The sequence below is a fragment of the Anthonomus grandis genome, chromosome 3, assembly GCF_022605725.1.
Source record: "Anthonomus grandis grandis chromosome 3, icAntGran1.3, whole genome shotgun sequence".
Lineage (NCBI taxonomy): Eukaryota > Metazoa > Arthropoda > Insecta > Coleoptera > Curculionidae > Anthonomus > Anthonomus grandis.
This window is the reverse complement of record NC_065548.1, coordinates 1,044,693-1,070,150: the sequence shown is the minus strand read 5'-3', so window position 1 is coordinate 1,070,150 and position 25,458 is coordinate 1,044,693. Positions and strand designations below refer to the sequence as shown.

The following is a 25,458-nucleotide window of genomic DNA, read 5'->3' as shown; positions in this document are numbered from 1 at the left end:
CAAATATCGGTTTTTTAAATTCATTTTTAATGAAAAAAAGTTGAAGTGGGGTTAATTTTTGTAGCAATGGCTCACATTAATATTGTTCTCTTTTAAGGGTTTCTAGTTTTAAAATATGAATTAGTGATGATGTTCTTCTAGGGCGAAACATGGACCTAATGAATTTTTCGTTTGTTTACTTATTAAATTAGGAATTTAATATTTTAGTTTTTTTATTGCATATTTTATTTGGTACTTTTTTTTCACTTTTTTACTTTGTATATTTTTTTTTTTGAAATCTGAGATAAGTTTATAAAAATTTTGATCAACATTATTGTAACTCAAAAACGAAAAAAGTGACACTTTTGAAAATTTGTACAATTACTGACCTTTTAAATCAGTTAGATACATATTTCAGCGTTTTTTGAAAAATGTACAAGAAGTTGATAAAAAAAAATTTATTTATAAAATTGAATTTTTCTCTTAGAAATTTTAACGACATGCCCATAACTCAAAAGCCAATAAAGCTACATCGCTGAAAATTTGCACAGTTACTGCCCTTTAAAATTCTTTAGAAACCTATTTCGGCGTTTTTTAAAAAATGTGCAAGAAGTTGATAAAAAAATTTTTTTCTTAAAAAATTGAATTTTTCTCTTAGAAATTGTACTAACTTGCCCATAACTCAAAAACCAATAAAGCTACGTTGCTGAAAATTTGCACACTTACTGCCCTTTTAAATTGATTAGACACCTATTTCAGCGTTTTTTGAAAAATGTACAAGAAGTTGATAAAAAAAAAATTATTTAAAAAATTGAATATTTCTCTTAGAAATTTTAACGACATGCGCATAACTCAAAAACCAATAAAGCTACATTGCTGAAAGTTTGCACAGTTACTGCCCTTTTAAATTGATAAGACACCTATTTCAGCGTTTTTTGAAAAATGTACAAGAAGTTGATAAAAAAAAATTTATTTATAAAATTGAATTTTTCTCTTAGAAATTTTAACGACATGCCCATAACTCAAAAGCCAATAAAGCTACATTGCTGAAAATTTGCAAAGTTACTGCCCTTTTAAATTGATTAATCACCTATTTCAGCGTATTTTGAAAAATGTACAAGAAGTTGATAAAAAAAAATGTATTTAAAAAATTGAATTTTTCTCTTAGAAATTTTAACGACATGCCTATAACTCAAAAACCAATAGAGCTACATTGCTGAAAATTTACACAGTTACTGCCCTTTTAATTTACTAGACCCCTATTTCAGGGTTTTAAAAAAAAAACATACAAAGAATTGAGAAAAGGCATATTTTTTAAAAATTTTCCATATCAGTTCCTTTCACCTCCTTTTTCACTAATCTTTTAGGAGGTCAACAATTTTTGAATTTTTTGTCCGGTTATTAAAGCACGTATCCACTGTGCCGGTCGTTTCTAGTCAAAATCATAAGGGATTTGTTGCTTGTCCCTTTTAGATAACTTTTCTCGAAATATATTACTACCATAAGGGAGGTTATATAGCGAAAATACCCTCTATAAATAATTTCGACGTTAAGAAACCCCTCGAATCGATTTCTTAACCTACAGACTGCCGAGGGCAACGAATTCCCCAACGATTATAATGATCAAAGGTTAAAACGACTGTTTGCGATTAACGAAAAAGGTAAAAGGAAAACTCCCAGAAAAAAGGTTAAAAAGGCCCTTTTAAAGGGACAAGGCTCTCGTCGAGATTGATTGAAGGGTAAAAGGCCTTTTAGGAATTTGACAGAAAACTGATTTAGGATTAAACTGAAAAAATGGCAGCAAAAATTCTTATCATAACTCGAGAATAATTCGATGAAAAGACAAAGGAAATTGTAATTTCGAAGCAAAAGATGACTGAACCGAAGTCGAGTTTGCTCATTTTAATAATGAAAATTGCGAGGAAACGATTTCTTGAGGGTATTTGTCTCTCTGTATTTTTAAGGTGGGAAAATGAACAAAAAAACAACAAAAAAATTAAAAAGAAAAATCCTTAAGTTTGTCGCTATGTCGCGACTCGAATATTAAATTGCGAAATGGATTTTGTCGCTAAGAGTCTAGTTTTGCTTCTTGGCTTTACGTTACACGAAATACGAATATTAAATAAAATATTTGACAGAAAATGGAGTTTATCGTTTTATTTATATTTTGATGCTTATAAATTTAGTATTTTTTTATATGTGGGATTTTTGGAGTGGTGTTGCAAAATTATCTTTTACTCTCAGTTACTTTTAACTTACTAGGTATATATTTTTTTGGAAAAACTATCTAAAACGTGTTTAACTATTTTTTAAAGAAGCAATATTGGTACAGATTTTTAACATTATAGTTTTGGTGGTTCTTGAGTTATGAGCATATCGTTAAAATTTCTAATAGAAAAATTAAATTTTTTAAATAATTTTTTTTTTATCAACTTCTTGTACATTTTTCAAAAAACGCTGAAATAGGTATCTAATCGATTTAAAAGGGCAGTAACTGTGCAAATTTTCAGCAATGTAGCTCTATTGGTTTTTGAGTTATGGGCATGTCGTTAAAATTTCTAAGAGAAAAATTCAGTTTTTTAAATAAATTTTTTTTTATCAACTTCTTGTAAATTTTTCAAAAAACGCTGAAATAGGTGTCTAATCAATTTAAAAGGGCAGTAACTGTGCAAATTTTCAGCAATGTAGCTCTATTGGTTTTTGAGTTATGGGCATGTCGTTAAAATTTCTAAGACTAAAATTCAATTTTTTAATTAAATTTTTTTTTTATTAACTTTATATTCATTTTTCAAAAAACGCTGAAATAGGTATCTAATCAATTTAAAAGGGCAGTAACTGTACAAATTTTCAGCATTTTAGCTCTATTGGTTTTTGAGCTATGGGCATGTGGTTAAAATTTCTAAGAGAAAAATTCAATTTTTTAAATACATTTTTTTTATCAACTTTTTGTACATTTTTCAAAAAACGCTGAAATAGGTGTCTAATCAATTTAAAAGAGCAGTAACTGTGCAAATTTTCAGCAATGTAGCTTTATTGGTTTTTGAGTTATGGGCATGTCGTTAAAATTTCTAAGAGAAAAATTCAATTTTTTAAAAACATTTTTTTTTTATCAACTTCTTGTACATTTTTCAAAAAACGCTGAAATAGATATCTAATTGATTTAAAAGGGCAGTAACTGTGCAAATTTTCAGCAAAGTAGCTTTATTGGTTTTTGAGTTATGGGCATGTCGTTAAAATTTCTAAGAGAAATATTCAATTTTTTAAATTATTTTTTTTTATCAACTTCTTGTACATTTTTCAAAAAACGCTGAAATAGATGTCTAATCAATTTAAAAGGGCAGTAACTGTGCAAATTTTCAGCAATGTAGCTCTATTGGTTTTTGAGTTATAGGCATGTCGTTAAAATTTCTAAGAGAAAAATTCAATTTTTAAAATAATTTTTTTTTATCAACTTCTTGTACATTTATCAAAAAACGCTGAAATAGGTGTCTATTCAATTTAAAAGGGCAGTAGCTGTGCAAATTTTCAGCAATGTAGCTCTATTGGTTTTTGAGTTATGGGCATGTGGTTAAAATTTCTAAGAGAAATATTCAATTTTTTAAATAATTTTTTTTTTATCAACTTCTTGTACATTTTTTAAGAAACGCTGAAATAGGTATCTAATCAATTTAAAAGGGCAATAACTGTGCAAATTTTCAGCAATGTATCTCCATTGGTTTTTAAGTCATAGGCATGTCGTTAAAATTTCTAAGAGAAAAATTTAATTTTTTAAATAATTTTTTTTTTATCAACTTCTTGTACATTTTTCAAAAAAAAGCTGAAATAGTTGTCTAATTAATTTAAAAGGGCAGTAACTGTGCAAATTTTCAGCAATGTAGCTTTATTGGTTTTTAAGTTATGGGCATGTCGTTAAAATTTCTAAGAGAAAAATTCAATTTTTTAAATACATTTTTTTTTATCCACTTCTTGTACATTTTTCAAAAAACGCTAAAATAGGTGTCCAATCAATTCAAAAGGGCAGTAACTGTGCAAATTTTCAGTAATGAAGCTTTATTGGTTTTTGAGTTATGAGCATGTCGTTAAAATTTCTAAGAGAAAAATTCAATTTTTTAAATTAATTTTTTTTATCAACTTCTTGTACATTTTTCAAAAAACGCTAAAATAGATGTCTAATCAATTTAAAAGGTCAGTAACTGTGCAAATTTTCAGCAATGTACCTCTATTGGTTTTTGAGTTATAGGCAGGTCGTTAAAATTTCTAAGAGAAAAATTCAATTTTTTAAATAATTTTTTTTTATCAACTTCTTGTACATTTATCAAAAAACGCTAAAATAGGTGTCTAATCAATTTAAAAGGGCAGTAACTGTGCAAATTTTTAGCAATGTAGCTCTATTGGTTTTTGAGTTATGGGCATGTGGTTAAAATTTCTAAGAGAAATATTCAATTTTTTAAATAATATTTTTTTTATCAACTTCTTGTACATTTTTTAAGAAACGCTGAAATAGGTATCTAATCAATTTAAAAGGGCAGTAACTGTGCAAATTTTCAGCAATGTAGCTCTATTGGTTTTTGAGTTATAGGCATGTCGTTAAAATTTCTAAGAGAAAAATTCAATTTTTTAAATAATTTTTTTTTATCAACTTTATGTCTATTTTTAAAAAAACGCTGAAATAAATGTCTAATCAATTTAAAAGGGCAGTAACTGTGCAAATTTTCAGCAATGTAGCTTTATTGGTTTTTGAGTTATCGGCATATCGTTAAAATTTCCAAGAGAAAAATTCAATTTTTTAAATTAATTTTTTTTTTATCAACTTTTTGTACATTTTTCAAAAAACGCTAAAATAGGTGTCTAATCAATTTAAAAGGGCAATAACTGTGCAAATTTTCAGCAATGTAGCTCCATTGGTTTTTAAGTCATAGGCATGTCGTTAAAATTTCTAAGAGAAAAATTTAATTTTTTAAATAATTTTTTTTTTATCAACTTCTTGTACATTTTTCAAAAAACGCTGAAATAGTTGTCTAATCAATTTAAAAGGGCAGTAACTGTGCAAATTTTCAGCAATGTAGCTTTATTGGTTTTTGAGTTATCGGCATATCGTTAAAATTTCTAAGAGAAAAAATCAATTTAAAGAAAAAAAAATGTTATCAACTTTTTGTATATTTTTCACAAAATGCTATAACAAGTATTTTAGATAAATAAATGGAGGATTAAAAAAATCGTCACTTTTCAATATTCAATGCATTTAAATAATCACTAATAACGTGACGAATACGTGGTACATTTGGCACCCAACATTGTGGGCAATTACTTCAATATTTTGTCAAATTAAGTGAATTCTTTAAACTTCCAGAGGTAATTTCTTCATTTTAAAATATGTCTGGAAACAATGCTAAAATAGGTGTCCAATAATATTATTATAAAAAGCTGTGTCCCGATTTTGAGACCTCTAGCTCTTTTGGTTCCAGAGATATAAGCATTCGATCTCTAGGAATTTCAATAATTTTAAAGAAAAATTACTTCAATTTCCAGGGATTATTTATTCTTTTTATAAAATGTCTGGAAAAAATGCTGAAATTTGTGTTCAATGGTTTTATTATAAGAAGTTGTATTTCAATTTTCAGAGCTCTAGCCCTTTTGGTTCCAGAGATACGAGCATTTTATCTGTGGAGATTTCAATATTCTTATAAAATTGGAAAAATGCTGAAATAGGAAATTCTGAATAGAAGAAACCCTCGAAAAACCATTATTGAGTTAAAATTTTCGCACTAATATCAATTTATTTAATTAGAGTTAAAATGTCTATACTTAACCAAAAATTAAGGAAATATTTATGTGCGTCTTTTGTTCTTTGTAATATCTAATTACTGTAATGTAGTGTACGATTTTTTTAATTGATTAAGAGGATAAATCTCGTATTAAAGCAACTCTAACTAAATAAAAGTAACTCTATACATTGGAAAATCGTCGAACCTAATTGAAAATATTAAATAATAAAGAAATAAATAAAGTTCAATATCTCCGCAATTATACCGAGTTATCTAGTAACATTTGTAGTGCGTATTCGATAAGAAACCAACAAAAATTTTTTCTAAAGTGTGCGTTTCGAGTTAGAACTTATTTTTTTTTAAAAAACCTTCCTGTAACCCAAAAATCGGAAAAGTTCCACTCAAAATGTACAGGGAGTTGAAAAAAGTATCATCAACTCCTGCAGATTACTTCTCGAAATTCCAAATTTCGTTTAGCTTCCCAACATTTCAACGTTTTATCCGCGTAGAATTTAATTTTTTTAAGTGCTTAAGCCTCCCATAAAGCCTTCACTTTCAAATTACCTTTTTCACTTTAAACTTCCCCGAGTCACCCTCCACTTACTAATTGTAATCCGACAAAAGCAAACGTTGGGCCTCCATTCAACTTTTAAGAATTAATTAAAGCAAAATAACGTTTAAAACTCTCTCCATGGAGACATAATTGAATTCCCGGTAAATATATTGCCAGAGACACTTTCACGGGGGAATAATAATTCTAGAAAATTTCACTTTGGGACCTTAAAAATACTCGACTTTTAAGCTTGAAATAACCCAAGAAAAGTTCTCGATTTAAAATTGTTTTCTCAATATTCTGCTCTTAATAATAATAATAATCGTTAAAACCGAGTATATCAACGGAAATCCAGCTGCCCCAACAAGGAACACTTGCTGCGGAGATAATACGCATTATATTAATTATTGTGTCAACAAAATTTAATTACCAGGGAGATTAGGGCTTTAGAATACCTCACAATAGGATTACACGAACGGATTATGTTTATGTAAACCCTTTTATAATTTTGAAAAAGTACTTATTCAAATCGCCTTGCATATAACGTTGGATCAAAGGACTATTTTAGTCCTTATTTGCATTTGTTACCTGGAAAATGGCCCTTTGCGTGAGTGAAGTGCCGTTTTGCATCTGTGGGTAATGGTCTCGTTATTGAGGGCTGCAATGGGGGTTTTATTCAGATGTTTTTGCTCTTTTGACGTTATGCTGACGTTTTTCGGGGTGAGAAAGCAGGAAAATGGCGATTTGTTACTTTATTTGCGTATATGAAGTTGAAGGTGTAAGGTTTTATGCTATTTAGAGGAAAATTGAATTGTTAAGTAAAGGGGGATGTTTTCTACATCCCCGTAAATTATTATGCTTTTAAATTCACTAGACACCAATTTCAGCGTTTTTTGAAAAATGTACGAGAAGTTGATAAAAAAAATCCTAAAAAATTGATTTTTTTCTTCTCATAGAAATTTTACCAAATTGCTCATAACTCAAAAACCAAAAAACCTACACTGTTGAAAATTTGCACAATTATTGCTTTTTTAAATTTATAAGAAAACTGTTTTAGCCTTTTGTGAAAAATATACAAAAAGTTGATAAATTTTTTTTCTAAATTAATTTTTTTTTCTTATATATATCTTTTAATCAAAGAACTTCTCAGGGGGAAACTTGATTCACTCTTGGTGGTAAATCGACTTTTGCTTCTTTCTACTATGTTAGATCAAGATTTTCTCCAACTTAACAACCGTTTTTTTAAACAAAAAGAAGGACTAGCAATGGGCTCTTGTTTATCGCCATTTCTTAGTGAAGTATTTCTTAGTAACTTAGAAACAAAAATACCTCTTTTTGTTATCAACTTGCCTATAACTCAACAACTAAGAAGACTATATTGTTGAAAATGTGCATAGTTATTGGTCTTTTAAATTGATTAGACACCTATTTTAGCGTTTTGTAAAAAATTTACAAGAAGTTGATAAAAAAGAAATTCCTAAGAAATTGCATTTTTACCAAATTGCTCATAATTAAAAAACCAAAAAAGCTACAGTGTTAAAAATCTGTACAGTAATTGCTCATTTAAATTTATTAGATACTTGTTGGAACGTGTCTTATTTCCGACCTGCTTGATGTTAGAAAATACTGTCAGATCCAGGGTTTTGCAGACAACACGCAATCTAAATTGATCTTGCTTTATTAGAATAGGTTTAATAGAATAGCTTTTATTTATAAATGTACATACATAATTGAAAAATGCAAATAAGGCCCTTATTTTCAGTGCATATTCAAATAACACAGATTTTCTATTTATAATAGAAGGAAAACAAACGGCAACGTCGTACGACTGCAAACACATTAAAACAAAATTATAATAAAATCATTTCAGCATTTTTTCCAGACATTTGTGAAAAAGCAGAAAAACTGAAGATATTTTTTCTTAAAAATGTTGAAATCCCTAGAGACAAAATGCTCATATCTCTAGAACCAAAAGAGCTAGAGCTCTAAAAATTGACGAACTTTAGAATTTCGAGATGTAGTAATAAATTATACGAACTTCAGGAGTTGTTAAAGCCTTTTTTTAACTCCTTTTATTTTTCGGATGGCATTTTCCTGGTTTTTGAGTTATAGTTGTTATACAAAAATAATGGACATAATAATTTTTTTTAATTAATTATTCTCCAAAAATTCACTCAAAAAAAAATCAGTTTGTTACATATTGGACATAATATACTTCAATTAATTCCTCATCATTTATAATTTTGCTGACGAATACACCAAACTGGAATTATTGTCTTTGAGATTCCATATTCGACCAATTAAGTCCCAACAATTTTTAATGTATTTTCTGAGATCATATGTTTTAAACTTTTAACTGTTTAAATAATGTTTGTATATTAACAAAAAGTCAGGCCAAGATGGAGGCCGAGAAATTGATGGAGCTGCTATTAAGGAAGTTTGACGAGCAAAAAGTAGAAGAAGAAGAACGAGACCGCAAACAGAGAGAAGAGCGAGACAAGAAACAGGAAGATTTACTAAAGACAATTAAATCTGACCTGAAGAAGGAAAATGAAGACCTGATTCGAGCCATGAAAGATGACTTACTTAATTTAAAAGATAATCTTAAAAAGGAGCAGGAGAAACGAGACAGAAAACAAGAGAAACGAGTTTTACAACTTAAAGAAGATCTGAAGGTGAATCAGAAACAATTAATGACTAACTTTGAAGCAACGGTAGAAGAAGAATTGGGGCAAGTACAAAAAAAGATCCAAGAACTAGAGATGAAAGGAAAACGGACTCCTCTTCATCCCGATCCTGGAATGCAAACAATGATGAAAGTAAAGCCACCAAAATTCGACGGCAAAAAAGCATGGAGTACCTATTTGAATCAATTTGAGGCCGCTGCTAGGGGAAATCGCTGGGATAACGAAGAAAATGCTAAGCCTTAGAGGAGGAGCTACAGAAATATTAAGAATGGTGCCATCTGAGGATCAGCTCAATTTCGACGTACTGATGCGTACCTTAGAGATGAAATACGGTGAAGCCCATCTACTAATCTAGAAGACAACATCCCGAGGAAGGACTCCAACAGTTTGAGGCCGATGTTGCTCGATTAGTAAATCTGGCTTATCCTTCAGCTCCAACAGGGTTCCGAGAACAAATTTCTATAAATTGTTTTATTGACGGAGTTCGAGGTCCAGATACTAACCACGTTCTAAGGATGGCTCATCATAAAAGTATATCAGAAGCATTGGCCCATGGACTAGAGTATGAGGCAGCTTTTTAAGCAACTAGAAGGCAGACACGAATAAGACAAATCAAAACTTCGGAAAGTGATCTCGAAGACCGCCTAAAGAAGATTGAATCATTATTAGACAGGAAACCTAAAAGACCATAAGTAGGGGCACCTTAAACGTCAATGCCCCAAGCCTTTAAGAGATCCAAGGAACCAAGAAAACTTCAATTAGTCAGCTTTATGGAGCGCAAGCTGGTTGGGTGCTACCAAGCCCTACGTATAAGACTAAACCGGCTACCACATCCTAGAGAGAGCTTAGTAGTACCGGGAAAAATATGCGGCCGTGAATGTGAGATGGTAGTGGATACAGGATCAAGTCATACTATCGTAAAGCCGAACATCGTAGCACACTGTAGGATTTCAGCACCACCCAATTTAATTCCGGAGTCTGCAAATGGAAAAAGGATCCCGATTCTTGGATTGCATGAAGCTACAGTCACCATTGGCTTAACAACATTCCAACAGCCAGTACTAGTAGCAAAAATCATGGATGATGTCATATTAGGATTAGATCTTATAAATGCTCAGCAGTTTAAAATGGATGTATATAACTGAGAGGAGTTTTATATGAGGAGATTTATATGCACCACCTATATGAAAATAAAGTAAATACCAGAATCGTTAAGTTATTCAAGGATGTTACTATACCAGGAAATTCAGAGGTGGTGGTAATGCTACAACTGGAGGAAAAGAGGGAGAAACTGTTTTGATTGAGCCCATGGAAAACTGCAAACTATATGGTCAAGTAATTTTTCTAGCCAAGCCAATATCTACGCAAAAGAAATCTACTGTTTTGGTTCGAATGGATATGATCAACATCTGAAACAAGGAGAGAACATTGGCGTATGCTTTGAAGTAGTGGCAGTCATGAAAAATGCTGATAGAAGTCATTATTTAAACAGTTAAAAATTTAACGTTTAAAAATTTAAAATACCTGTAATGCTTCATTTACAGGTATTTTAAATTTTTTTAATACGAGATTTATCCTCCTGATTAATTAGAAAAAAACATACACTACATTACAGTAATTAAAATTAGAAAGAACAAGAGATGCACTTAAACTTTTGATTAATTTTTAGTTGAGTAGTGTTTTTTTTAAATTCCATATAAATATTTACGAATTTCAAAAGAAAACTTATTATTAATATTGACAGTTATTGCTATAAAAGTTAACTTTCTTAGTGCAATCTGAATCTTCATAAAGATTTTATAGTGTCTACAAATTATACTTGATTTCCAAGGTACCCCTTTCATTTCAAAGTCCAATATCTCAAAAAACTACTTGAAGCATTCTCATAACACTGAAATCAAAATATTCACTAGAGTATGCGCTATAAATGTTGTTTTGGGTATAATTCTATATAAAAAATAATTTCAAAGATATTGGACTTTCTTTGCAATACTGTCTAAAAAATTATGTTTGTTTTCTAAGGTACTTACTCATTTTAAAGTATATATATATTTCAATTGTAGAACTTTTCTCTTTCTCCTATAGAACTTTCCCTATTTTAGCATTTTATTCAGACTTTTTTTAAAATGAAGAAATTATCCCTGGAAATTGAATAAATTTTTCTTTCTAAATATTGAAATCTATAGCTAAAATGCTCATATTTCTGAAACTAAGAGAGCTAGAGCTATGAAAATTGAAACACAGCTTCTTATAATAAAAACATTAGACACCTATTTCAGCATTTTTTCCAGACATTTTTCAAAAAGAAGAAATTGTCCCTGGAAGTTGAAGAAATTCTTATTTAAAAATATTCAAATTTCTAGAGACAGAATGCTCATATTTCTCGAACCAAGAGATAGAGCTCTGAAAATTAGAACACAGCTTCTTATAATAAAATCATTAGACACCTATTTCAGCATTTTATCCAGACATTTTTCAAAAAGAAAAAATTGTCCCTGGAAGTTGAAGAAATTTTTCTTTAAAACTATTGAAATCCCTAGAGACAAAATGCTTATATCTCTGGAACAAAGAAAGCTAGAGCTTTGAAAATTGGAACACAGCTTCTTATAATAAAATCATTCATTAGACACCTATTTCAGCATTTTTTCCAGTCATTTTTCAAAAAGAAGAAATTGTCCCTGGAAGTTAAAGAAATTTTTCTTAAAAAATATTCAACTTTCTAGAGACAGAATGCTCATATTTCTCGAACCAAGAGAGCTAGAGCTCTGAAAATTAGAACACAGCTTCTTATAATAAAATCATTAGACACCTGTTTCAGCATTTTTTCCAGACATTTTTCAAAAAGAAGAAATTGTCCCTGGAAGTTGCAGAAATTTTTCTTTAAAACTATTGAAATCCCTAGAGACAAAATGCTTATATCTCTGGAACAAAGAAAGCTAGAGCTTTGAAAATTAGAACGCAGCTTCTTATAATAAAATCATTAGACACCTGTTTCAGCATTTTTTCCAGACATTTTTCAAAAAGAAGAAATTGTCCCTGGAAGTTGAAGAAATTTTTCTTAAAAAATATTCAACTTTCTAGAGACAGAATGCTCATATTTCTCGAACCAAGAGAGCTAGAGCTCTGAAAATTGGAACACAGCTTCTTATAATAAAATCATTGGACACCTATTTCAGCATTTTTTCCAGACATTTTTCAAAAAGAAGAAATTGTCCCTGGAAATTAAAGAAATTTTTCTTTAAAACTATTGAAATCCCTAGAGACAAAATGCTTATATCTCTGGAACAAAGAAAGCTAGAGCTTTGAAAATTGGAACACAGCTTCTTATAATAAAATCATTAGACACCTATTTCAGCATTTTTTCCAGACATTTTTCAAAAAGAAGAAATTATCCCTGGAAGTTAAAGAAATTTTTCTTTAAAAATATTGAAATACCTAGAGACAGAATGCTCATATCTCTGGAACCACGAGAGCTAGAGCTCTGAAAATTGGAACACAGCTTCTTATAATAAAATCATTAGACACCTATTTCAGCATTTTTTCCAGACATTTTTCAAAAAGAAGAAATTGTCCCTGGAAGTTGAAGAAATTTTTCTTTAAAAATATTGAAATCCCTAGAGACAAAATGCTTATATCTCTGGAACAAAGAAAGCTAAAGCTTTGAAAATTGGAACACAGCTTCTTATAACAAAATCATTAGATACCTATTTCAGCATTTTATCCAGACATTTTTCAAAAAGAACAAATTATCCCTGGAAGTTAAAGAAATTTTTCTTAAAAAATATTGAAATTTCTAGAGACAAAATGCTCATATTTCTCGAACCAAGAGAGCTAGAGCTCTGAAAATTGGAACACAGCTTCTTATAATAAAATCATTAGACACCTATTTCAGCATTTTTTCCAGACATTTTTCAAAAAGAAGAAATTGTCCCTGGAAGTTAAAGAAATTTTTCTTTAAAAATATTGAAATCCCTAGAGACAGAATGCTTATATTTTTGGAACCACGAGAGCTAGAGCTCTAACAATTGGAAAACAGCTTCTTATATTAAAATAATTAAACACCTATTTCAGCATTTTTTCCAGACATTTTTTAAAATGAAGAAATGACCTTTGAAAGTTTAAAGAATCCACTCAATTTTACAATATATTTAAGTAATTGCCCACAATGTTGGGCGCCAAAAGTACCACGTATTCGTCAAGTTATTAGTGATGGTTCAAATGTATTGAATATTGAAAAGTTAAGGTTTTTTTAATCCTCCATTTATTTATCTAATTTATAGTAAATTTATTTCAATGGTATTTAAATAAATGAGAAGTTTTGTTTTAATATTTAAATAAAACAAACAGTAATTCTCCATTTGTCTATTTTATCTTAAATTTGTTTCAATACTCTTTAAATAAATAAAATGAAATTTTAGGAAAATATTTTAAAAAAATCTTCCACTCGTTTATTTATTTTATAGTTAATTTAATTTAATACTATTAAAATAAATGAAACAAAACATTTAAAAGAAATTTAAATAAAACGAACTGTAATCTTCTATTTATTTATTTATTTATTTAATAATATCTTAGAATGCCTCAGGACTTCTATCTTACTAACAGGTACCCAGGAAGTTACTACTGCAGCATTGACTTGTAATGCTTGATTTTTCCAAAGCATTTAACACCTTAGATCATCATTTTCATTTATTTGACCATGTTTCTCAAACATTCTTTAGATCCTACTTATCTTACAGAAAGCAAATGTAGAAAAGGAGTTCCTCTAGACTCTGGATTTCCGACTTGCTTAATGTTGGAAAATAGTACTGTCAGATCCAGAGTTTTGCAGACGGCACGCAAATGTATCATTTTTTTAAGGCTAAATCCGCATTAGAGGCATTTAATTAAATAAATAAGGATGTGTATGTCAGTATGTAAAACAAGCACTTTTTAATAAAACAAAATAATTTTGGACTATAGGTATTTCCTATTTTGTAATTGTTGATTATTATGGACCTATGAGTGTTTCTCTGTTTATGACTCTTTCTATCACACTATCTAAAATGATCTTGCTTATATTTATTAGAATAGGTTTAATAGAACAGTTTTTATCTATAAATTGACATACATAAATGAAAAATGCTATTAAGGCCCTTATTTTCAATACATATTCAAATAACACAGATAGTGATTTTCTATTTATAATAGAAGGAAAACAAACGGCAACGTCGTACGACTGCAAATACATTGAAACGTCGGTGGGGATCAATCATAACGTGGACGAACTCCTGGTGGGGATTTTGACGCAGATCCGACTGAAACTGGAAAATCCGGAGAGGTCGCGTGACCTATTCCGCAAAAGGAGTTCGTCGAAGAAGAACTTGCACAGGAACCGATCGCCCGCTTCCGGTACCGCCACGCCCACTACTACGGGAAGCGCTCAAAATTCACCTAAGAAGTACAGAGGTACAATATTGAATATTTATATTTTATTTAGGTAATTATACTCAAAGAATTGGAAAAAAAGGAAATTCAACCTGATCTAATAAAAGACAGGCGTTATGACGTTAATGAATTTAAAATTCAAAAAGCACGAAATTCCTTCTTAATAAACAAAAAAAGTTTAAACTAGGTACATTTAAATATCAGAAGTTTAAGAAAAAATTTTGACAGCTTTTTAGCATTTATAGATACCTTTTGTCTTGATAAACTTGACATAATTGTACTGGGTGAAACTAGGCATATTCCAGAAATAAAAAACTTTACTATCCCAGGGGTTTATAACTAATTATAACAATAGTTCAAATAATATTTTTGATGGGTGAATTATGACTTTGATCTTTATCTAAATAATTTACCAAAAAAAGAAGGCATTAGTATTATAATAAGTTAATTTTATATAAGTTATATTTATGTATTTGAAGGTCTTTCCTGCCTTGTAGATGGGTATTTATTTACCTGTATTGTAAAATAAATAAATAAATAAATAATTGGCGACTTCAACATTGACATCTTAAATAAAACAAACATAATAAGCACTAGATATATAAGTATGCTCCTTTACTATGGTTACAGTTCACTTAATCACTCATATACTAGAGTAACACAAGATATATTAAACAAAAACGGTTTAAATTGATGGGTTGTATCACAGACAGTTGCTTTAAAATTGATTCTACGGTGTGTTTTTTGTTAAAAAAATAATATTTTATATATTCTATGTTACCTATGTGTCCTGTAAACATGATTTTTTATGACAAGCAAAATCACACTGTTATGGCCCTGATGAAGCAATAAAATTATTGCGAAACGTTGGCCAGTACATAAAGTGACGTTTGTTTTTATTCCTTCGATCCCATCCCACAACTAAACTCAAGATTTCAAACCTATAGGATCGCAACTAGAATTTATTAAAAGTTACTGTCTGGAAATTAGGTTTTTATTGAAAAAATGATTTTTTTTGTCCAGTTACATGGAAGAAATATCTTGTCCTAATGATACCTTAGAAAATTGATGTTAAGCATAGCTTAGCCAAGCACTCCGTCATATATTATTATCGTCAAATTTTCTAGTAAATTATTGGTTTTGGTATATTTATTAAACTGTAGAATATACGTATATCATATACTAGTCTGTGTACAAATAAGAGGAAATTTCGGCATTTAAAAAAAAATCGTCACGGGATTTACATATCTAGTTTTTAAACTCGATTACTACACGTCAAATATTTGATGGAATTTTTATGAAAAATCCATATTATCCAATATAATAACGCTGTTTTTATACTAAATATTTATATATAAAATAATATCAAATTTAAATAAACAATGATATTTAATTAAATATTGAATATATATATTTAGTGCAAAAAAATGTTTTTTTATCAACACAACCCTTACCCCCCCCACCCACCCCAAACATTTTTTTAGTAAGAAATTATTTTGAAAAATCACCGTTTTTCGTTTAAAATATCCAATCCAATAACACTGTTTTGTATTAAATATTTATTAATAAACATATATATAATTATGTAAAATTTATATAAATAAACTGTGTTACTAGATTAGGTATTAATGGCAAAACCAGCTGTTATTCTGTATGTATGTATAGTAATTTAAAAAAATAATGATTTTTGAAAACAATTTTTTACTGGTAAATAGTGTGGGGTGGGTGGGGGGGTAATGGTAGGATTAATAAAAAACGTTTTTTTTTGCAGAAATTAATTGCCTGTGAAAAAAATGCTTTTTAAGAAAATTATAGGTGAGAATATACGTATATAATACACGATTCTGTATACGTAAGGGAGAGAATTTGGGCATTTAAAAAAATGACACGGGATTTACATATCTAGTTTTTAAACTCAATTACTAAACATCAAATTTTTTATAAAATTCTTCTGAAAAATCACTGTTTTTTGTCCATATTTTCCAATCTAATAACGCTGTTTTTATACTAAATATTTAAATATAGAATTATATCAAATTTAAATAAACAGTGACATTTAGTTAAATATTGAATATATATTTTCTGCAAAAACATTGATTTTCATAAACACAACCCTTAAACCCCCCCACCCACCCCAAACATTTTTTTAGTAAGAAATTCTTTTGAAAAATCACCGTTTTTCGTTCAAAATATCCAATCTAATAGCACTGTTTTTGTATTAAATATTTATTAATAAACATATATATAATTATGTAAAATTTATATAAATAAACTGTGTTACTAGATTAGGTATTAATGGCAAAATCAGCTGTTATTCATGTATAATAATTTAAAAAAATAATGATTTTTGAAAACACTTTTTTACTGGTAAATAGTGTGGGGTGGGTGGGGGGGTAATGGTAGGATTAATAAAAAACGTTTTTTTTTTGCAGAAAATAATTGCCTGTGAAAAAAATGCTTTTTAAGAGAATTATAGGTGAGAATATACGTATACAGGGTGTCTAACATAAGAATCCTAAGCATGGGGATCTCGGTACCTGTTGGAGATACAGCTTCGGTTAAATTAGGAAAAAGTTGTGCACTTTGAAGCGTATATACATGCCGTTGAGAAACTTCAAAAATTTCCATGGCCTGCTGGGATATTTGGAAAAAACGTAAATTTGCCAATATCGATTTTATTTTTTCCTGGCTTTATTTTAAAAGATATCAAGAAACTATTGACACTTTCTCATTGACACTTTTGAAGTAGTACGTGATGGCGCTTTTAAATTTTATATCCGACGTTTCGATTTCGAGAAACCACCATCAACTTTATTTTTTTATATGGCGCGAAAAGAAAGTACACCCTGTATCTGATTCAAAAAAGGAATCTCTTGAAGAAACTCAAAATAATATTTTACAAGCAGTTATTGAAAACCCCGAGATATCAACCAAGCAAATTGAAAAAAATGTAAGAGTGGCCAAATCTACAGCTCAGTTTATTTTACGTAAAAACAGATATCACCCCTACAAATTTAGAATTGGCCAAGGACTTAAACCTGGGGATTTCGAACGACGTCGGCATTTTTGTGAGTAGTATACACGTGCCTCTGAAGAGGATTTTAATTTTCCATCAAAAGTAATATGGTCCGACGAAAGTATGGTCACTAATAATGGTATCTTTAGCCGCCGCAATAGTCATTACTGGGTCCAACAATATCCGCGTGTTAAGAAAATATCTAGACATCAACAACGTTTTGGGTTTAATATGTGGTGTGGAATTTTAGGAACCAAAATACTAGGTCCATTTATTTACCTTTATTCATTAACAGCAGAACGATATCTTAATTTATTGCAAAATGATTTAGAAGACTGCTTAGATGATTTACCTCTGGCACAAGTCAATAGCTGTTGGTTTCAACAAGACGGGGCTCGTGCACATAATTCTGGGCAAGTTCGACAGTACCTTTCGCAGCGTTTTCCTGAAAAGTGGATTGGAACCTCCAGTGAAGTGTCTTGGCCAGCGCGATCTCCGGACTTAACCCCTTTGGACTTCTTCCTTTGGAGATTTATTAAAAACCGAGTCTATCAACATTCTTTTGGAACTGAGCAGGAGTTACGAGAATGTGTGACGGCCGCTTTTCAAAGTATTACGCCAGAGATATTGCTACTGTAAGAAGATCATACTTATGTCTAAAAAATAACGGAAACCTGTTTGAACACCTGTTTTAAATTAAATTTATAAAATGCGTTAATTTATTTGCTTTTTTCGTTATTTTTAAAATGTATTCATTATTTGTTGCATATCGTTAGAAAAATCATAAAACATTTGTCTATTACTGGTTAAATTTTTTTATTTATAAGTAGTACAATGTACAATGCAAATCAATGCTTCATTTAGCTTCATCACTCTCTAAATAGATATTAAGGAAAATGAGACAGACTCGGTAACAGGTATTTACATACGTCAAAGCATTTGTTTCCAAAGCTTACTTAAAAAATATGCTAAAAAAATAGAAAATTTGCATTTTTCCTTTCAACTAACAAAAAAAATGTGACATCATTGAATTTGTAATAAAAAATGGAATCAGATACAGGGTGTACTTTCTTTTCGCGCCATATAAAAAAATAAAGTTGATGATGGTTTCTCGAAAACGAAACGTCGAATATAAAATTTAATAGCGCCATCACGTACTACTTCAAAAGTGTCAATGACAAAGTGTCAATAGTTTTTTGATCTCTTTTAAAATAAAGCCAGGAAAAAATAAAATCGATATTGGCAAATTTCCGTTTTTTCCAAATATCTCAGCAGGCCATAGAAATTTTTGAAGTTTCTCAACGGCATGTAAACACGCTTCAAAGTGCACAACTTTTTCCTAATATAACCGAAGCTGTATCTCCAGCAGGTACCGAGATCCTCATGCTTAGGATTCTTATCTTGGACACCCTGTACATATAATACACGATTCTGTATACGTAAGGGAGAGAATTTGGGCATTTAAAAAAAATAACACGGGATTTACATATCTAGTTTTTTAAACTCAATTACTAAACATCAAATTTTTTATAAAATTCTTCTGAAAAATCACTGTTTTTTGTCCATATTTTCCAATCTAATAACGCTGTTTTTATACTAAATATTTAAATATAGAATTATATCAAATTTAAATAAACAGTGACATTTAGTTAAATATTGAATATATATTTTCTGCAAAAATATTGTTTTTTATCAACACAACCCTTACACCCCCCCACCCACCCCAAATATTTTTTTAGTACGAAATTCTTTTGAAAAATCACCGTTTTTCGTCCGAAATATCCAATCCAATAACACTGTTTTTGTATTAAATATTTATTAATAAACATATATATAATTATGTAAAATTTATATAAATAAACTGTGTTACTAGATTAGGTATTAATGGCAAAACCAGCTATTATTCATGTATAGTAATTTAAAAAAATAATGATTTTTGAAAACAGTTTCTTACTGGTAAATAGTGTGGGGTGGGTGGGGGGGTAAGGGTAGGATTAATGAAAAACGGTTTTTTTTGCAGAAAATAATTGCCTAAGAAAAAAATGCTTTTTAGGAGAATTATAGGGGAGAATATACGTATATAATACACGATTCTGTTTACATAAGGGAGAGAATTTTGGCATTAAAAAAATTAACAAGGAATTTATATATCTAGTTTTTAAACTCGATACACACTACACTTCAAATATGTGATAAAAATGATATCACATATATGTCACTCTGTAGCATACGATATACTTTTCATACACGTCTATATCTTATAGTGAAATAATGGAATATCATACACAAAAAAACCTAGAAAAAAATAGAAAATGCATTAACGTGTATAAAACAATAATTATACCAAATAAGATATGCAAATAAAAAAACTTTAAAAATAAACAAAGATTTAAAAATATTTTTTTTTTAGAAAAATACAGTGGCGTACTTTTTTTATTAAATAATTTATTTAAAAGTTAGTTTTTGACCATTTTTTCTTAAATCATCATTTAATTTCGAAATTATTCTCTGGATCATACGGAACCCAGAAAAGGAAGCCAAATTCCAGAAATTGTAAGAATAAAATAATTTTTTTTGAAATTGATTAATCTTCTGGAAACATCCGGGAGGAACCAAAAAACCCAAACACGATGTGCTGCTTTCTCTCTCCCTCTCATGAAAAACTGATTTTACAATAACTATTTAAAAAAAGAAAAATAATTCATTGATTATGATGTGACTAACAAAGACAAAAGATTACTATACTCTCCGCATATTAGTCATTTGGTCATGTTTGAATAAACCTCGAAATCAATGGCAGAATGTCATCTAATCAACCAATTACATTTCAAAGCAGTTCATACATGCCCGACTAATTTTAACAATTTGTCAATCTTTTGCACAAAGATTTAAGTACCGTTTGCCATTCTGCCATTGGATTCGGCACTATTGTTCAAAAACACTCGTAATTTATATTTATTTATATATATTTTTTTTTAGGTAGCAGAACTTCGGCGAGTCTAAAAGTGAGAAGTCTCTTAGGTAAAGTGTGGGCCAGAGATAGCAAATCAAAGTCCTGTGAAAATTTGCATGTCTTGTAAGGTTTTGAATTAATTGTTGTTATATATAAATATATATACATATACAAAGAGTCTTTTTTTTTTTAATTTAATTAAAAAAAAGACTTTTTTTTGTATGTATTTCGTGTCAGTTCCTTATATGTTACCCAAGTGAGATAGATTAGAGTTATATATTTTTTTTATTATATGTTTATAAGACAATCAGTTGGCATTATTTTATTTTATTTTAAATAAATATCCTTGTAATGATTAATATCTTAATAAACAGGGTGTAAACATTTATAAGTAAGATAATAATTAGGGATTTTGTATTGGTTTTTTTGTACTTTGTATAATTTTTTTTTTAAATGAATTAAATTTGCATAAATAATTTTTTTAAGCGAGTTATTTTAACACGAGTCATTACTAACAACCTTTTTTTGAACGTGTATGATTCTTTTGGATTTTGTCATAAGTTATATATTTAATTTTATTGGTACCAAATTGGTGCAATTTTATTTCCACTTTGACTTTAGGAATTTTAAAAATTCTCTTCCCTAAATCGTGTTGTCTTTTTCAATTACATAGAAAAAATGAATATTCTTTCTCGCTCCCACTTATGATAAACATCCAATTGAATCTACCATTATAATTCCAAAAGTGTTTTTGACACAAATTTCCCAAACTTTTTAATATTAGATATACGACATATGATATATATAAACATAATATTTAAAAAATAAAAAAAATCGTAATATGGGTCCATGTCTTAGCGTTTAGTAAACGTAATTATTAAACTTTTTAACAGAATTTCGTAGTTTAATTATTTTAGTACGTTTTTTCGCCGACTTTTACCGAGAGGGGGTTGGCGGGCGAGGTATAGCTTTAAAATGATCACATTTAGGATATAAGGGTTCGTTTAAATTCAAAACAGATTTATTAAGGAATACGCATAATATAACATAAATTACAAAAAAAAAAAAAAATAAACGTTATACGCTTATTTAGTGACAATTTTTTATATTATATTATTATATAGTGGTTTTTTTGTTTCTAAGGGACGTTTCTAGGACACCCTATAAATGCAAGGCGTTCGCAATTAAGTTTCTATACTGAACTTCTGTAATGTTGTGCAAAGAGGGTGAATATAGTGAAACTTAGTTCGATGCGCCTTGTATATGAATTAATTGATTTTTGTTTAAAATAATAGAAAGTTCGGATATTCGGGTAAATTAATAGTTTTTCTTTTACAATGTCTTATACAGGGGCCAAGAACTACTACTAGTAGTGGAAACATGTATGAACATGATCAAATTGTGTATTATTTTCTTTATAAGGTAATTTCTGGTATTTTCAAGCAATTAAAGGGTTTCTTCCTTAGTCACCTTTCAGGGAGCTTAAGTAATTTTTTCCTTTTTTCAGGGATTTCACTTTTGGCTATTTTAGACTTAAATTTGACTTACGTAAAGAACAATGGCAATTCTGGACTTATTTTTTGATAAAACTAATGGTTTTTGAATGAAATTATTAATGCATATAATAGTTTTTGAATGAATTTGTTCCAAGAAAATGGCCATAAAGATGCCAATTTTGACCCGATCTTTATTAAATTTATTTTAAATTGAACGGTTTTTAATTGGAAACAAAAAAAGTTCCTATGAAAATTTCGATAAAATGAATAGTTTTTGAATGGACAACGTTTGTTTTGTCCAAGTCTAGGTTCGCGAACTTATAGCATAATTAAGTTAATTTTCGGCCGATTTTGATAAAATTTATTTTAAATTGAACAGTTTTTAAATAGAAACAAAAAAGGTTCTAATGAAAATTTTGATAAAACTAATGGTTTTTGAATGAAAATATTAATGCAATTAGTAGTTTTTGAATGAATTTGTTGCAAGAATATGGCCATAAAAGTGCCAATTTTGACCTGATTTTTATGAAATTTGTTTTAGATTGAACATTTTTTAATTGGGAATAAAAAAGGTTCTTATGAAAATTTTGATAAAATTAATACTTCTTGAATGGAAAACGTTTGTTTGTTCCGAGTTTAGGTTCGCGGAGTTTTCTAAATAAATGGCCATAATTAACCCAATTTTGGCCCGATTTTGATAAAACTTATTTTAAATAAAATAGTTTTTAATTGGGAACAAAAAAGGTTCTTATGAACATTTTGATAAAATTAATAGTTTTTGAATGAACAACATTTCTTTGTTCCAAGTCTAGGTGTGTGTGAACTTTTCTAAGAAAATAGCCATAATTAAGCCAATTTTAGGCCGATTTCGATGAAATTTAATTCAAATTGAATAGTTTTTAATTGGGAACAAAAAAGGTTCTTATGAAAATTTTGATAAAACTAATGGTTTTTTAATGAAAATATTATTGAAATTAATATTTTTTGAATGAATTTTTTCCAAGAAAATTGCCATAAATAAGCCAATTTTGACCCGATTTTTATGAAATTTATTTTAAATTACACAGTTTTTAATTAAAAACAAAAAAAGTTCTTATGAAAATATTGATAAAATTAATACTTCTTGAATGGACAACGTTTGTTTGTTCCGAGTTTAGGTTCGCGGAGTTTTCTAAATAAATAGCCATAATTAACCCAATTTTGGCCCGATTTTGATAAAACTTATTTTAAATAAAATAGTTTTTAATTGGGAACAAAAAAGGTTCTTATGAACATTTTGATAAAATTAATAGTTTTTGAATGAACAACATTTCTTTGTTCCAAGTCTAGGTGTGTGTGAACTTTTCTAAGAAAATAGCCATAATTAAGCCAATTTTAGGCCGATTTCGATGAAATTTAATTCAAATTGAATAGTTTTTAATTGGGAACAAAAAAGGTTCTTATGAAAATTTTGATAAAACTAATGGTTTTTTAATGAAAATATTATTGAAATTAATATTTTTTGAATGAATTTTTTCCAAGAAAATTGCCATAAATAAGCCAATTTTGACCCGATTTTTATGAAATTTATTTTAAATTATACAGTTTTTAATTAAAAACAAAAAAAGTTCTTATGAAAATATTGATAAAATTAATACTTCTTGAATGGACAACGTTTGTTTGTTCCGAGTTTAGGTTCGCGGAGTTTTCTAAATAAATAGCCATAATTAACCCAATTTTGGCCCGATTTTGATAAAACTTATTTTAAATAAAATAGTTTTTAATTGGGAACAAAAAAGGTTCTTATGAACATTTTGATAAAATTAATAGTTTTTGAATGAACAACATTTCTTTGTTCCAAGTCTAGGTGTGTGTGAACTTTTCTAAGAAAATAGCCATAATTAAGCCAATTTTAGGCCGATTTCGATGAAATTTAATTCAAATTGAATAGTTTTTAATTAGGAACAAAAAAGGTTCTTATGAAAATTTTGATAAAACTAATGGTTTTTTAATGAAAATATTATTGAAATTAATATTTTTTGAATGAATTTTTTCCAAGAAAATTGCCATAAATAAGCCAATTTTGACCCGATTTTTATGAAATTTATTTTAAATTACACAGTTTTTAATTGAAAACAAAAAAAATTCTTATGAAAATATTGATAAAATTAATAGTTTTTGAATGGACAACGTTTGTTTGCTCCGAGTCTAGGTTCGCGGAGGTTTCTAAATAAATGGCCATAATTTAGCCAATTTTGGCCCGATTTCGATGAAATTTATTTTAAATTGAACAGTTTTAAAATAGAAACAAAAAAGCTTTTTATAAAAATTTTTATAAACTAATGGTTTTTTAATGAACATAGTAATCAAATTAATAATTTTTGAATGAATTTGTTCCAAGAAATTAGCCATAATTCTGCCAATTTTGACCTAATTTTTATGAAATTTTGTTTAAATTGAACAGTTTTTCATTAGAAACAAAAAAGGTTACTATGAAAATTTTGATAAAATTAGTAGTTTTTGAATGGACAACATTTGTTTGCTCCGAGTCTAGGTTTGCGAACTTTTAAGAAAATTCTAAGAAAATAGCCATAATTAAGCCAATTTTGGGCCGATTTCAATGAAATTTCTTTTAAAATAAACAGTTTTTAATTGGGAATAAAAAAGGTTTCTATAAAAATCTTGATAAGATTAATGGTTTTAGAATGAAAATATTAATAAATTTAATAGTTTTTGAATGAATTTGTTCGGAGAATATGGCCATTAAGATGCCAATTTTGACCCGATTTTTATGAAATTTATTTTAAATTGAACGGTTTTTAATTGGACACAAAAATTTTTTTTATGAAAATGTTGATAAAATTAATACTTTTTGAATGGACAACGTTTGTTTGTTCCAAGTCTAGGTTCGCGGAGTTTTCTAAATAAATGGCCATAATTAAACCAATTTTGGCCCGATTTCGATAAAATTTATTTTAAATTAAACAGTTATTAATTGGGAACAAAAAAGATTCTTATAAAAATGTCGATAAAGTGAATAGTATTTGAATGAACAACATTTCTTTGTTTCAAGTCAAGGTGTGTGTGAACTTTTCTAAGAAAATAGCCATAATTAAGCCAATTTAGGGCCGATTTCGATGAAATTTATTTTAAATTGAACAGTTTTTAATTTGGGCGAAAATTGGCATATCTATGGTAATTTCCATGAAACAAATTCATTCAAAAACTCTTAATTTCATTAATATTTTCATTCAAAAACCATCGGTTTTATCAAAATTTTTATAGAGACCTTTTTTGTTCCTATTAAAGAAAGGTTCAATTTAAACCAAATTTCTTAAAAATCGGGCTAAAATTGGCTTAATTATGGTCATTTTCTTGGAACGAATTCATTTAAAAACTATTAATTTCATTAAAAAATCACTGTTTTTCGTCTATAATATCTAAACTAATGACACCATCTCTATATTAAATATTTATTACCCAAGCAACACAGCATCGTATAATATACGTTAATTAAACACATTTTACGTATAAAAATGGTATAACATTTCAGTCGTATAAAAAATATACGTTTTTCATTTCAAACTTTTGATATTTCACACC

The 25,458-nt window shown here is 28.6% G+C and overlaps 2 protein-coding genes across 2 annotated transcripts in view; both read left to right on the top strand.

The window, feature by feature from the left end:
* Positions 1–20,857, top strand: part of LOC126734704 (uncharacterized) — a 228,845-nt gene extending 207,988 nt beyond the window's left edge. The window contains exons 14-15 of the mRNA XM_050438420.1: positions 14,175–14,432; positions 20,407–20,857. Coding sequence (XP_050294377.1) covers positions 14,175–14,432; positions 20,407–20,507 — 359 coding nt within the window. The 3' untranslated portion in view covers positions 20,508–20,857. The remainder of the gene's footprint in view (positions 1–14,174; positions 14,433–20,406) is intronic.
* The window catches only part of LOC126734705 (agrin), a 323,970-nt gene that overhangs the window by 200,108 nt on the left and 98,404 nt on the right, over positions 1–25,458 (top strand). The gene's annotated exons all lie outside the window — the stretch shown is intronic.